The following is a 14,123-nucleotide window of genomic DNA, read 5'->3' as shown; positions in this document are numbered from 1 at the left end:
CTGAAAACTGCTATCATGGCCCCTCTGTCTTCTCTTTTCCAAACTAAACAAACCCAATTCTTTCAGCCTTCCTGCGTAGGTCATGTTCTCTAGACCTTTAATCATTCTTGTTGCTCTTCTCTGTACCCTCTCCAATTTCTCCACATTTTTCTTGAAATGTGGTGCCCAGAACTGGACACAATATTTCAGTTGAGGCCTAACCAGCGCAGAGTAGAGTAGAAGAATGACTTCTTGTGTCTTGCTCACAACACATCTGTTAATGCATCCCAGAATCATGTTTCCTTTTTTTTTTGCAACAGCATCACACTGTTGACTCGTATTTAGCTTGTAGTTCACTATAACCCCTAGATCCCTTTCTGCCGTACTCCTTCCTAGACAGTCTCTTCCCATTCTGTATGTGTGAAACTGATTGTTCCTTCCTAAGTGGAGCACTTTGCATTTGTCTTTATTAAACTTCATCCTGTTTACCTCAGACCATTTCTCCAATTTGTCCAGATCATTTTGAATTATGACTCCATCCTCCAAAGCAGTTGCAATCCCTCCCAGTTTGGTATCATCTGCAAAATTAATAAGTGTACTTTCTATGCCAATATCTAAGTCATTGGTGAAGATATTGAACAGAGCCTGTCCCAAAATAGACCCCTGCAGAACCCCACTTGTTATACCTTTCCAGCAGGATTGGGAACCATTAATAACTACTCTCTGAGTACGGTTATCCAGCCAGTTATGCACCCACCTTATAGTAGCCCCATCTAAGTTGTATTTGTGTAGTTTATTGATAAGAATATCATGCAAGACCGTATCAAATGCCTTACTAAAGTCTAGGTATACCACATCCACCGCTTCTCCCTTATCCACAAGATTCATTATCCTATCAAAGAAAGCTATCAGATTGGTTTCACATGATTTGTTCTTTACAAATCCATGCTGGCTATTCCCTATCACCTTACCACCTTCCAAGTGTTTGCAGATTTCCTTAATTACTTGCTCCATTATCTTCCCTGGCACAGAAGTGAAACTAACTGGTCTGTAGTTTCCTGGGTTGTTTCTATTTCCCTTTTTATAGATGGGCACTATATTTGCCCTTTTCCAATCCTCTGAAATGTCTCCTGTCTCCCATGATTTTCCAAAGATAATAGCTAGAGGCTCAGATACCTCCTCCATTAGCTCCTTGAGTATTCTAGGATGCATTTCATCGGGCCCTGGTGACTTGCAGGCATCTAACTTTTCTAAGTGATTTTTAACTCGTGGGTTTTTTTTTTTTTTATCTTCTAAACCTACCCCCTTCCCATTAGCATTCACTGTGTTAGGCATTCCTTCAGACTTCTCGGTGAAGACCGAAACAAAGAAGTCATTGAGCATCTCTGCCATTTCCTAGTTTCCTGTTACTGTTTCTCTCTCCTCGCTGAGCAGTGGGCCTACCCTGTCCTTGGTCTTCCTCTTGCTTCTAATGTATTGATAAAAAGTCGTCTTGTTTCCCTTTATTCCTGTAGCTAGTTTGAGCTCATTTTTTGCCTTTGCCTTTCTAATCTTGCCGCTGCATTCCTGTGTTGTTTGCCTATATTCATCCTTTGTAATTTGTCCTAGTTTCTGTTTTTTATATGACTCCTTTTTATTTTTTAAGATCATGCAAGATCTCGTGGTTAGGCCAAGGTGGTCTTTTGCCACATTTTCTATCTTTCCTACTAAGTGGAATAGCTTGCTTTTGGGCCCTTAATTGTGTCCCTTTGAAATACTGCCAACTCTCCTCAATCGTTTTTCCCCTCAGTCTTGATTCCCATGGGACCTTATCTATCAGCTCTCTGAACTTACCAAAATCCGCCTTCCTGAAATCCATTGTCTCTGTTTTTCTGTACTCCCTTCTACCTTTCCTTAGAATTGTGAACTCTACCATTTCATGATCATTTTCACCTATGCTGCCTTCCACTTTCAAATTGTCAATGAGTTCCTCCCTATTTGTTAAAATCAAGTCTAGAACAACTTCCCCCCTAGTAGCTTTTCCAACCTTCTGAAATAAAAAGTTGTCTGCAGTGCAGTTGGAGAACTTACTGGTTAGTCTGTGCCTCGCTGTGTTATTTTCCCAACATATATCTAGATAGTTGAAGTTCCCCATCACCACCAAATCTTGGGCTTTGGATGATTTTGTTGCTTAAAAAAAGCCTCTTCCACCTGGTTAGGTGGCCTGTAGTAGACTCCTAGTATGACATCACCCTTGTTTTTTACCTCTTTTAGCCTAACCCATTTCCCATCATCCCAGCCATCGAACTCCCATGGGTACGTTATTGGGGACATGTGTTAGCAAAAACGTGGGGCTTGCAGTTTGCTAGGAATATAATTGGGTCTGGCTCAGGCTGTTTTCCTCTAGTAAGGAGGTCCACAGCTGGGACTCTGCTGCCGAGAACACTGCCCCCAGAGCTCTGGAATTGCACCCTGAACTTCTCCATCGACACTGCTCCTCTGGCATGCAGCATGCTGATGGCTCAGGGATGCTGGTCAGACAGCCAGTCAGGTAGCCAAGTCCAAGCCCAGGAAGAGTTTTGTAAATTATAAGGAACTTTAACTCAGTCCAGAAAGGAGGAGAAGCCAGTGGAGTATAAGGCAAACCTGTGGGATAGGCTACCATCAGCTTTTGTCCTTCGGAGATGCATTGTCACATGCTCTACAAAGTACAGCTGCTGTGTGGCTTTCACGTTCACCCCGAAGTAGAGTGAGCTGCAACAACTTAACCCTGGATCACAGTGGCCAAGTCCTTGTCTGAGAAGAAAGGGCACGTCCTCCTGGCCAGTGTAAGGTGGGAGGGTGCCCACGTCACTGTCGCCATGAGGAGTGATGAGTCCAGCATAACCCAATGCAGTACAGGATCCTGATTATCGTAGGCTGCATGTCCTTAATCTCCTCTTTAAATTTTAGGGCTTTTTTGTTTTGTTTTTTTAAATAACCCACACCCTCCAGGTGCACGTAAGAGATTAATGGTCATAGAGAACCAGCTGCTTCTGTGGAAAACATTCAGGAAGTATCCAACATTCTATATGCTGATTTAAACTCCACACACCTCATGTGTCTGACAAGATGGATGTTGGCCTTAGCAGTCACCTCGCCAGTCAATAATTCTTGATGATCGATGGCTGTGCAGGACACCCCACAGCACATGTCATTTAGTAACCTTAGTTACAGCTACAAGTCCAGCTACAACCATCACTGCCGACTGGCACAGTGAAAACTATTTGTAAGCAAAAAGTAACTAAACAAAGGCAAAAGAATGATGCCCTCTGAGATGTTTCACTTACAGCACTGCTAGCTGGGGAGTAGCCCAGATAGTTGGCTCTTAGCAGGAAAGCAGTACTCCGGGAATGACATACGCAGAACTAGCAGGACGGGATCCTTGGACATAACTCAGTGGTTCCACTATTCCCAGGCCCACTCCACTTGAATTATGTAACTTAAAAAAAAAAGGCAGTTTAACGTCTCATTGTAGCTTATTCAAAGAGAATAAAAATAGGGGTTGAATTCTATGCTAACTTTTATACCCCAGCCAAACCACTAACTTCAGTGTCTGGCTCCCCTGAATTCTAGCTCTCTGAATAATAATTTGACTTAATTTGGCATGTATCTTCTCCCCTCCCCATTACTGATACCTTACAGGTGAGGCAGCAGCTCTGCCATGAGAAAGCTGCAATATTCTGCTAATACAGAGACTATGGGAGGAAGCTGGCAGCTGCTAGGGATTAGCCAGATGGCACCATTCATCTTCAGTCATCGTCATCATCATCATCATCACCATGCTCATCATCATCATCATCTCCTCTGCAGAACCGAGGCCTCACTCTGAGGTCTCTGATCACCTCTGTCTTGGAACCAGATGGGACCATTTTGATTGTGCACAAGCTTCCAGTCTGCTTGTTTGTTTCACTGCTGATGGCCCTTGTGACACAGTGGATGGTACAACTGGTGCAGTAAGTGTGATTCCGCTTTCACTGCTGCCTGTGTCTTTGTCAGCCCTTTTTCATTAGATCTTCCTTGTAGTCTTGGAGACTTTCTTCACGCTGTCTATTCTCCTTTCTCTCCATGTAACTCCAAGCATGCATCTTGTCTTGCAGAGCTAGCTTCCTAATCCGTAGCTTCTGGCCTGTTCTCCAGGTGAGTAACCATGTGTCATCACCATATGTTATGTTTCACAAGACCTGGATGCAAAAGCAAATATGGAGCTTGCTCTTGGTGCTGCTACGTAATTCTCTGACACCTAGTGTCTAACCATGGTTTTCCAGTTCAGTGGACACATTTCTGCCCTCTCTCTCAGCAGGCCTCTTCTGTGACATTCAGTCTATTCAATTTCCATGGTAATGCTTGCACACGAGAGAACTTAAAATACTTAAATACTGATATAAACAAGTATATTGCCCCCTGAATTACTATGTGAAGAAACTTGCATGAACATCCAATTCAAGTACAGGATGCTTGCATAGGAGAGACTTCTCAGGGAGCTAAGTGCCTAGAATATTTCTACTTTTAAAATTGTCACTTATTACTTCATTTGTCACCCTTCCTTGCATTGTTCGGTATCTTACTCCAGGAGTTGTTCCACTGATTCCTGTCGGAGTAGTCCTGGTACTGCTCAATATGAGTTAGTGTATCAGAATCTGGCCCTTATTTTAGCAGATCCAAATGTGCCTAAAATCACTAGACTTTCCCCCCTGATTCTTCCACTCCTAAAAAAGGCTTAAATGACTCAAACAGTTTGAAGGAGAAATGAGCATCTGGTCTTGTTTGTGTTTCAAGCTTCAGGCTAATGCAAAGCTAAAAGAAAAATGGAATATATGGGGCCAGATTGTTCCTCTAGATCCAAACTTGATTTGCAGACCTCCTGTCTCTTCTCACTGTTACTGGGGGGAGTTAATTGAGCACTGGCTGAAAGATTCAGCTCTGAGAATGAATTCAATATCTTAAAAAAATTATTTTTCGCTGCGATTCTTGTTAACGGGATTGTGCAGATCAGCTGGCAGGATCAGGGCCTAATCAGATGGGTAGGAGAAGGTAAGTACTGGTGGCCTCATTTTACAGATGGGGAAATGAGGCACAGAGAGACTTGATGTCTCTGTCCAGTGCTCCAGGGTTTGTTGCAAACTCTGCAGAATATTTAAACCCAAGACAAAAGGCACACAAACTTGTGTGCGCGCACAAATTTTATCCTGGGGGGAAAAAATCTTGTAATATTAAGCTTTGCAAAACCATATCAAAAAATAAACTTGGGGCTTAATAGAAGTCTCTTATTATTTTGAATGGGGTGTGGCAAGGTGTGGAGATTTAGGACTGCATTTTCCATGATGTAAAAACTGGATGTCTGATCCATAGCCCATAAAAGTCCAGGGGAGTGTTTGCATTTACTCGAATGGGTTTTGGATCTGGCTCAGTGTGAATATATTTCTTCTTTAAAAACGAAAGTATGAATCTCCTGCTGCTCTTTACTTGAGAACTAACCGTGACGCCCCCTCTCATTTCCAAGGTGATAGTCTGGGGGAACTATGGACGCATGGAGCGCAAACACTTCATGGGAGTTGCCAGGGTTCTCTTGGAAGAACTGGATTTGTCAACTTTAGCAATTGGCTGGTACAAGCTTTTCCCTACCTCCTCGATGGTAGATCCCACTACAGGTCCGCTTCTGCGCCAGTCTTCACAGCTTTCCTTGGAGAGCACAGTGGGACCCTGCTGTGACAGGTCTTAATGAGCAAGGAAGGGGGGAACTGTTTCTGTTTTTTAAACATGCTGTCAAGGTTTTGTTTGCTGGAACTCTGACCTCAAGTGCATTGCATGTTCAGTCAGTTCTTGAGGAGCTCGAAGAGTGACCTTAGACAGAAGATAAGGGGGAGGGCCGTTTGTCCTCTCCAGCCAAGTAGCAGGTGTCACGGGGCATGAGTCCTAGCTGTGAAATTATACATACACCTCGTTTCACTTCTCTGGGTGTCATTCATGCACCCTGTTTCAGATCAGTATTAACCCTAAAAAATTGCAGCATTTTTATTTTATTTTTTTGAGCAGGGAAGATATTTTTCTTAACTTTTGTTTTAGAAATTCATAAAATATAGAATTTTTTTTTGACAATGCCTGAAAGATTGGAAAGCAAACATCTGATCTGAAAAGAGCAGGAATGGACCGTTTCACGGGATTTTTTTTTAATAAGATTTATCTCCTTACAAATCCATAAAAAAAGAAAAAAGGAACTACAACCATCTTTAGAAAAAATTCCACATCAAAGAATCGTGTTAGTTATAAAACGATAGTTGCCATGGTTTTAAACTGTGCCAAATTACCAGCAAGTGTCTTTAATACAGTACTGGCTAACACTGCTGCTGAAGCATGTTCGATGGGAATACAAGTGGACTATGCTTTGGTTAGACCGGACAGTTCTAATGGAGGAGGCGAGCTAACTAATTAGCTGCAATTCTGGTCACTGGAAATGTGAGTCAAACATCAGACTTGCAGTTTGAGATGTGATTTAATAGCACATTGTCAGATACGACATTTCACAATTTACAAACCCCCATAGTTTTTGCTGCTCATTCCTCCATCATGGTGGTTTCTAGCTTCTGCATTCTATTCCTTCTTTCTGAGTACATATCTTGTGAAGTGCCACCTTCCTCTGCTAACACACCATGCTATGAACTGACCTAAAATAATACCATTTTATTCTACTACAGGGAAGGAGGGTGTTGCAAAGAAAATCCTCAGTTTGCCACCCAAGAAGGGGTGCTAATGAGCACATGCCTCTCCTCTCTTAAAGTTGTGTTGCTTAAGGCAATCCCATTAACACACAGACATTGTCAAGTGAACCACAAGAGAAGGATGCCTTCCCCAAAGTACAGGCACAGGAGAACAGTTGGGGAAATCTAACAGACATAGTCACATGTATATTTTGTTGACTAAGAACAGCAAAAAGGCGCATCAGATGTTAATTGTAGAGCAAATCCTGTAGGTTAATGCAGTAAAGAAAAGTACTGTACATTCTATCAGCTGCTAAGCAGAGAGCAGCTTTCTCAAACAGTCACATGTGCTAGATTAGTGGGGTATTTCTCTAGATATATTAGATCATTCAGGTGATTCAAAATCTTATGCTTGGAGACACCCATTCCCCAAAACTGTGGAGCATTTTTAGAAGTCTGGACTATCTCAAAGAGTTAGTGGCAGTTAAGCTTTTTCTACTAGGGGTTTTTCTCATAATTTTTAATGAAGACTTGACTGCTGTCTTAAAGTGGTTTGCTATTTTAGGTGCAAGGAAGTATTTTATTCTGTGATTTAAGAACCTGAGGTCCCCTGTAATGTTTAGGAGCCAACGGATTCCTGACCTGTCACTGCAACACACTGACAGTTTCTCCATGCAGACCACAAATAAGTAAGAATAAAGCATGAAGTTGCATAAGATGGAGAACGTAGCTGCTTATGATTATATCTGAGGGATTTAAAATGATTCTGAAATAATTACAGAATAGTAGCAAAAATAATGGACCCAACAATATGCTTTTTAAAAACTGATGTAATGTTTGGGGGAGGGAGAGTACATAAATCTGAGAATTTTAAGCGTCTTAAAGTGACAAGCTCCAACATTTCAGTCCAGTCTCTTAATTTTCTTGGACAAATATGTCTCTAGGCTCAGTCTAATTATTTTTTCTAACTGTATTAGGCAATTCTGTATATTAGCTAAAGAAAGTTTGTTGCATGCTTTTTTTTAAAAAAGCACATTTGCTGTAATTCAAGTCAACACCTTTTCCTCTTGGTATGTAGTAAGTACTAGGCAATATTGTACAATATGTGTATGAACTAGATTAGGTTAGGTAGATTTAGTGGTTTGTAGCACTGGATCTTTTAATAACTATATCTTTAAAAGGACTATGAGAAAATATAAATACATTCCAAACCTGATAACTGAATGACAGGGGTTTTATCTTCAGTTGCTTTGAAAATTTTATATGGGTATTTTGTTTGGATACTATCTTCCTGTATAACTAGTTAGTAACATTGTATCTGTGTCCAGTAAGAGGCATGCAATGTTTTTTTCCCCAGATTTTTTGATTGGGAGTGGGAGGAATAAATATGCCAAAAAGCATCTCAAGAAATCTTCTTTTGGGACTGGCAGTTGGAAAGCTCAATTCCCCCGTGAATAGCAAATTCCACATTTTGGGATCCCACCTCCTCCAAAAACTCTGCAAGCTCAAATGTGATTAGTTTAGTTAAATATAGGACTATTCAACTCTATAGACTGTCTTGTTTGTGTTTTTAATCACATTAAGAGGTCACTGTCAGGTTAAAACCCCTATTTTAAAAAATATATATTTTCTCTTCTGTGTTATTTTATTAACACCAGACATTATTACAATTGAAAGCTGTGTTAACCATCCATTTTACACTGTCTTGCTTATCTTCTGCATTTCTCACAGCTTAGATAGTGATAATAGATTAGTCAGTTTCATGGTTTCTCGTGCACAAGGGGAATGCTACAGTGTCTGAGTTTCAGACATTCAAGGATTGTATTTACAGCAAATAAAAATGTTTTTCACTGGGATTAAAACAAAACAAATCACAGAAACTCTTCTAATGGTTCACAATCAAAGAGCTTAAGGCCAGGGGGAACCATTATGATCATCTCTAGCTTTCTAGCAAAACCTCCTGCATGCCTCAGGTGGGACAGTTTCACCCAGTACTTCCTGCATTGAGCTCAATAATATGTAGTTAGAGAGAAAATCTTGTAGCTAGGTCTCCTGTCTTGATTTAAGGACTCCAAGTGATGGGGAGTTCAGCAGGGTCTTATGCTTGGAAAAGTTGATTTTTGGAAAACTAAACTTTTTGGTCAGATTTGACCTGACAGTCTCTCTCTAAGATAATGTGATATGGTAGCTCTAACTTTTTGCCCTGGTGACTTTGAGTTTGGTAAAGTAGCGTTTGACTAGAGCAGCTAGCATCTGAATCCTGAACAAAGGTCCACAAAACACTTGTTTTGTGTCTTAAATCTGGGTGTTAGTTATGTTTTGTTTTTAAGCAAAGGAATTGATAATGTTTTTGATCTGAGTAAAGATGAGGGATGGGTATGGGGACAGATTGTGTGCTCAGCACAGGGCTAATTCTCCATTTCTTCCCTTCCTAAAGCTGCCCTTAACGTTCATGGGAGGTTCAATTGCAAAAGGAATGGGGGGGTCAATCCCTGGATGTTACCTTCTTTGCTATCTATCCTTTTGCTTTAAGGAAGTGATGATGATTATATCCCTAATGGCAAAATGACCTTTCCTGATGGGAATTTCATGAACAAGGAGAGCAGAATATTGGAACCGTAACCCGTTGTACAGATTTCCCTTGTTTGTAGTGTGAACACACTGAAGTTGTGACTATGTGATCAGTCCTGGCTTCGTCAGGCCAAAGTGTGATTTTTCCAATCTCCTGGCATTGCTCTCTCCTTGCCCTGACCCAGCTGGCATGATATAGAGACAAAATGAGGTGCTGATCTTGTAGTTGAATCCATTGATTCAGATTCTAGCACCTCCACAGATCCAAGCATAAGGGTTTGTCTGTGTGGATCCAGTTGCAGGATCAGGGCTAAGCAAACTTTGCGCTGCCTGCCCACCTATGCATCCCAATTTCTTGGCAAAGGATTTTTGAAGGAAAATCACTGAATTCTTTGAGTAACTATATATATTTAATGTTCTTAATTACTGGATCCTTTATCAAGGTACTGTTTAAAAGTTGTAGGTTTTCTGGCATCAGACTGTCACTAGTTCGTATAAAGGAACTATTTATAACGTTGAAGCAGTTAGCAGAATCTCGACCAAAGCATGTTTTTGGTAATGTGTGGACAGCAAGACAACTTTTTATGAAATTCATTTAAAGTTAGTTTATTACACACTGTTATTAATATTTTACAACAGGAAAAATATTTTTCTTTAAAGACAAAATGATGTATGATTTTTAACTGACATAATTAAGCATTTTCAAAAATGTTTTATGATCTTGGTATGAAGTTTACTCATTCTTTTGAGTCATGTGTTCCATGTTATATTTTATCAACTTTTTAAAAAAAACAACAAAAAACCGCATATGTAAATAATTACCAGGAAAGAGTCCTATAGAACGTTCTGTAAACTGACCATTGAATTGTTAGAAATATTTGTTACTGTTCATAAAGTCTCAGCTGCTATCCAAGCCTTTGTTGAAGAAATTGATGTAGTATTTTCAAGATGAAAACTACTTAGCTAGTTTTGTCATAACCCTGTTTTCTGTATAAAAATCTTTTTATAAAGAGAGTCTAAATAGGCTAACAAGCAATAATATATTCCATTTAATGTGCACAGATTGTGACTTGCAGGCTGTAGTACATATTGTTGATAACAGTAGATAAATGTCTTATTAAATACATCACTTCTGAAAAGATCCATATTAATTTAGAATATATGGTTAATAAAAATGAAGATTGGCCTACTGCCATGTGAGAAACATTCATTACAATATAGACTCTGGGTAAATAAATTTGCTCATTGACAAAAGATCTTTTGATGAAGAATGAAATGCAACTGTAGGTGACTTCATACTACAGTTTTTAAAATACTTTGTGTATAAACTTTATGAATATTTCAGTCTCTCTGATTTTCTTGGACTATTTGCAATTTGTAACTTGATGAGTGTTTCTTCACTGCCACTGCAGCCCCCACCACTGCACGGAGCTTTTCGTTCTGAGGTTGTGCCAATTCTGCTCTCTAGCTGCCTGTTTCATTTAGAATACCACAGACAAACTAAAGGGAGATTTTTTTGGAATAGCCTATTGAGCTGTTCATTGAAGGCTCTGGGGTGGGTGGATGGGGGTGTTGTCCCTTTCACTTATGGTATTTGTCCATTAAAAATCCCAGTGAAGATGGAGAGAGAATGCACCTTTGTAAAGTATAACATGGGCTAATGTATAAATTAGTGACAGAATAGTCTGTGCAGTTCCACAGCAAATTAAATAATGCTGGGTTGATTTAATGACTTTCCAAGCTGTCAGAAACAGGGCTCTGCTAGCTTTTAAGAATGTTTTGACTTTAAATTCAAGATATAATGCATCAAATACAATTCTTAATAGAGAATCTAAATTCAATACGTGTAAATTTTGCAGGCTATCGGGTACTTCATGAAGAAATCCCCATGTTGATTTAAAAATCGCCAAGCTGCTGTCCAGGTAGACTGCAGAACCTAGCAGAATAACACTGGGAGCCCCAATAACTAGTGGAACATTAACTGGCTAGTGTTTGGGCAGCATCTTGAAGATGTAAAGAGCATTGTAAATGCAAAGTACCATGGTTGTATTGTTCAAAAGATACACACATTATAGCAGCTACACTTAAAAAGATGAAGGGCCAAATTCAGACAAAGGGTAAGCAGGTAAAGTGGAGTTGCATCCACTTGCACCATGGCTGAATTTGGGCCAGATATGAAAGGGGTTTATTGAAAGAGTCTGTATTTACACATAATGTATATGCATGCTAACTTGGAAAAATAACAGCCAGGAGAGAATTCCTTGTAGCTTTAGTTTCATTTAATGCGGTATAGCCTCTGAAACCAAGGAGGAGGCAGAGAGGAGCCAGCACCTTACAGAGCACCAGCAAATACAGTTTAGGACCCAACTATTCATCCGTTTGTGACTTACCATATCTAGAAATACAGCCAAAGCTAGAAATTAAAAGCAAAACTCTGCAGTGTAAACAGCTGGACTGTGCATTTACATAGTATTGGCTGTGAGATGAGCTCACTGGTGAGAGAAGGGCTTATCTGTTGTATGCCAGATCTGGGGACAAGGGGCAGCCCAGTGCTGGGATCGAAGTCCACCCACCATGCAGTGAGCAGCAGCCTATCAAAGGGACCAATCCTGCAGTCTTTACTCAGGCGACATCCCCACTGAAGCCAAGCTCTGTTAGCTGAGTAAAAGCTCCACCTCAGGACTCTAGCACCATATTTTAAAAGGCATTTAGGCACCTGAAGAGCGAGATAGGCATCTAGTGTCTTAACTCCCATAGGTGCCTAATAGGATCATTTTAGGCACCTAAATACTTTTAGAAATTGCCTCAAGATGGTTACATTTCTGATCTACTAAAGCTGCTTATTTTTCTGTTTCAATGAATTGTTCTAAAACCTAATGTCTTGAAATATTTAGAGGTTGGAAACAGTGTGAATTGTAGGTGGGGGGGAATCCAAGCCCGAGAATATGAAAGGGCCGTTCCTGTTAGCTAGCTCCTAACCCACCCTGAAACCACTGATGATTTCTAATGCCGCAAGGGGAGAAATATCCAGCAAGTTAGTTAAAATGTGTAGCCCTGGCCTTCTCCATGCAGGGACTGCTGTCATCCCCAAGCAGGGTGAGAATGCAAGGCTGCAGGGCACCTTCATCCTCGGGATCAAAGATGGAGGCAGCTTCTTGCAAAACTGTTTCAAATTAAAAAGCATAGGGGGATGCACTGCCCCATTGGCGAGTGAACCAGATCCACCTGCAGTGCCCCCATGGCAGCTCTGTATTCAGATCAGTGGCAGGATCTTCCACTGAAACTGCCATTGGGGTCAGTATTAATGGGAGATAGGAGCATCTAACAAATATAGCACTGATCCCATAGGCTCAAATGCCATGCAAATAAAAGGGGCTAAAGTAGATTGAAACGGGAGTACTCGCTCTCTCTCTTTTTTGCTGTGCTCCCCCACTTTCCCTGTGGAAACTTGCTTTTGGGCTCAGCCCCAAATCCCCAGTTCTAGGTTCCCAAACCTTATTCTAAATGGGCAGGAAGAGTAGGGGCTGACCATGGCTCCAGCGGGGGCCTACGAGCCTGGAGTACACCTTTCCTTGGGGACTAGCTCTGCAGCCAGAGTCTGCCAGCTTGGGGCATGAGCCCAGAATAGTGACATGAGGCATGCCTTCCACCTCAGGGCTGACCTCACTGCCACCATCCTGGCAGTGGGCCTTATCTACTCTGAGATATCACACAGCTGTTTTTCAGCACCAGCGCAGCTTTTCCAAGCAGGGCTGAGTGATTCGGTGGTGGTGACAGCAGTGGCAGCCTGCTGTGGAGTTTCCACTGTTGGTAGTACTGGTGCAGCTGCTTAATGTTCTGTGCAGAAAACCAACTGCAAAATTCACGAGTGTATGTATGTACTCTCATGGATTGATCCTGCTACAGCCGCTATGCAAATGGCCCAATTGATTAGTCAAGTAAAGATTATCTATGGGAATAAGTGCTGCAAAATCTGACCCTTAATCTAGGGATTAAGGATTAAATTATTGCCGGGGATCATTAAATGTCTCAGAAGTATCCAAAATTCTCTGTTTGTAACCAGCAAGGAGCCCCAGGCTTCCACTGCCTCATTTCTATTGGCTTTCAGTGGCCTCTACTTGCAATTTGTGTCTTTGCAACTCTCCCTCTCTGTATTTTTCCTAAATGTAATTGACATGAGTCAGTTAAATCTTAGCCATGTCGTCACTGCAGGGGAGGAGAGAGTACATGTGATCACTTGTGAACAGCTGGAAGGCTGGCATCCCACTTCTCTGTGACTCCAAGAGGGTCCCTTTTCCAATGTTCCTGCATTTCATTGTTTGCAAGGTGTATGGACTCCCTTGGCTGGAACCCTTTGCAGCAGACTGTCCTGTCCAGACCAACGCTGTAGTACGTGAAGTGAGGTGTAACTCTTGGTGCCCAGTGTTCAGTGCATCTCATTGGATAGTCAGTTCTAGTGAAGGGAGGATTCTCCTATACTTTTTGCCTGTCTGTAGGTTTTGGTCAGACATATGTGATGAGTGATTTACAATTCAGTGTTAAGCTAAGGACAAATGTTGATGGTGATAATAAAAATTTTTTTTTTCTTTTTTTGCATCTGAGGTTTTTAATTGCATCAGTTCGGTTCCCAGACACATTGCTACAAGAGTTTTCCTAAATCACCTAGTCCTTGTCCCATTAAACCCTCACTGCCTAAATGGTTATTGGATGGCATGGACTGACGTGGCATCACCATAGGTGATAAGCTTGGAAGAACACTGCTGACCCCCTTGCTGCAGGCATGAATTGCCCTATACATTCTTTCCATCTAATCAGGCTTTGAACACCTATAGTGACTGGATCGTAATGAACACAAAT

General features: G+C 41.2%; 1 protein-coding gene across 1 annotated transcript in view; it reads left to right on the top strand.

Moving 5' to 3' along the window:
* RIMS4 (regulating synaptic membrane exocytosis 4) overlaps positions 1–13,827 on the top strand; it is an 84,319-nt gene extending 70,492 nt beyond the window's left edge. The window contains exon 6 of the mRNA XM_030533509.1: positions 5,501–13,827. Coding sequence (XP_030389369.1) covers positions 5,501–5,719 — 219 coding nt within the window. The 3' untranslated portion in view covers positions 5,720–13,827. The remainder of the gene's footprint in view (positions 1–5,500) is intronic.
* Positions 13,828–14,123: the final 296 nt, after the last annotated feature.

Source organism: Gopherus evgoodei, chromosome 14, assembly GCF_007399415.2.
Source record: "Gopherus evgoodei ecotype Sinaloan lineage chromosome 14, rGopEvg1_v1.p, whole genome shotgun sequence".
In the NCBI taxonomy this organism is placed as follows: domain Eukaryota; kingdom Metazoa; phylum Chordata; order Testudines; family Testudinidae; genus Gopherus; species Gopherus evgoodei.
Note: the sequence above shows the minus strand (reverse complement) of the source record. Positions and strands in the feature narration are given on the sequence as shown.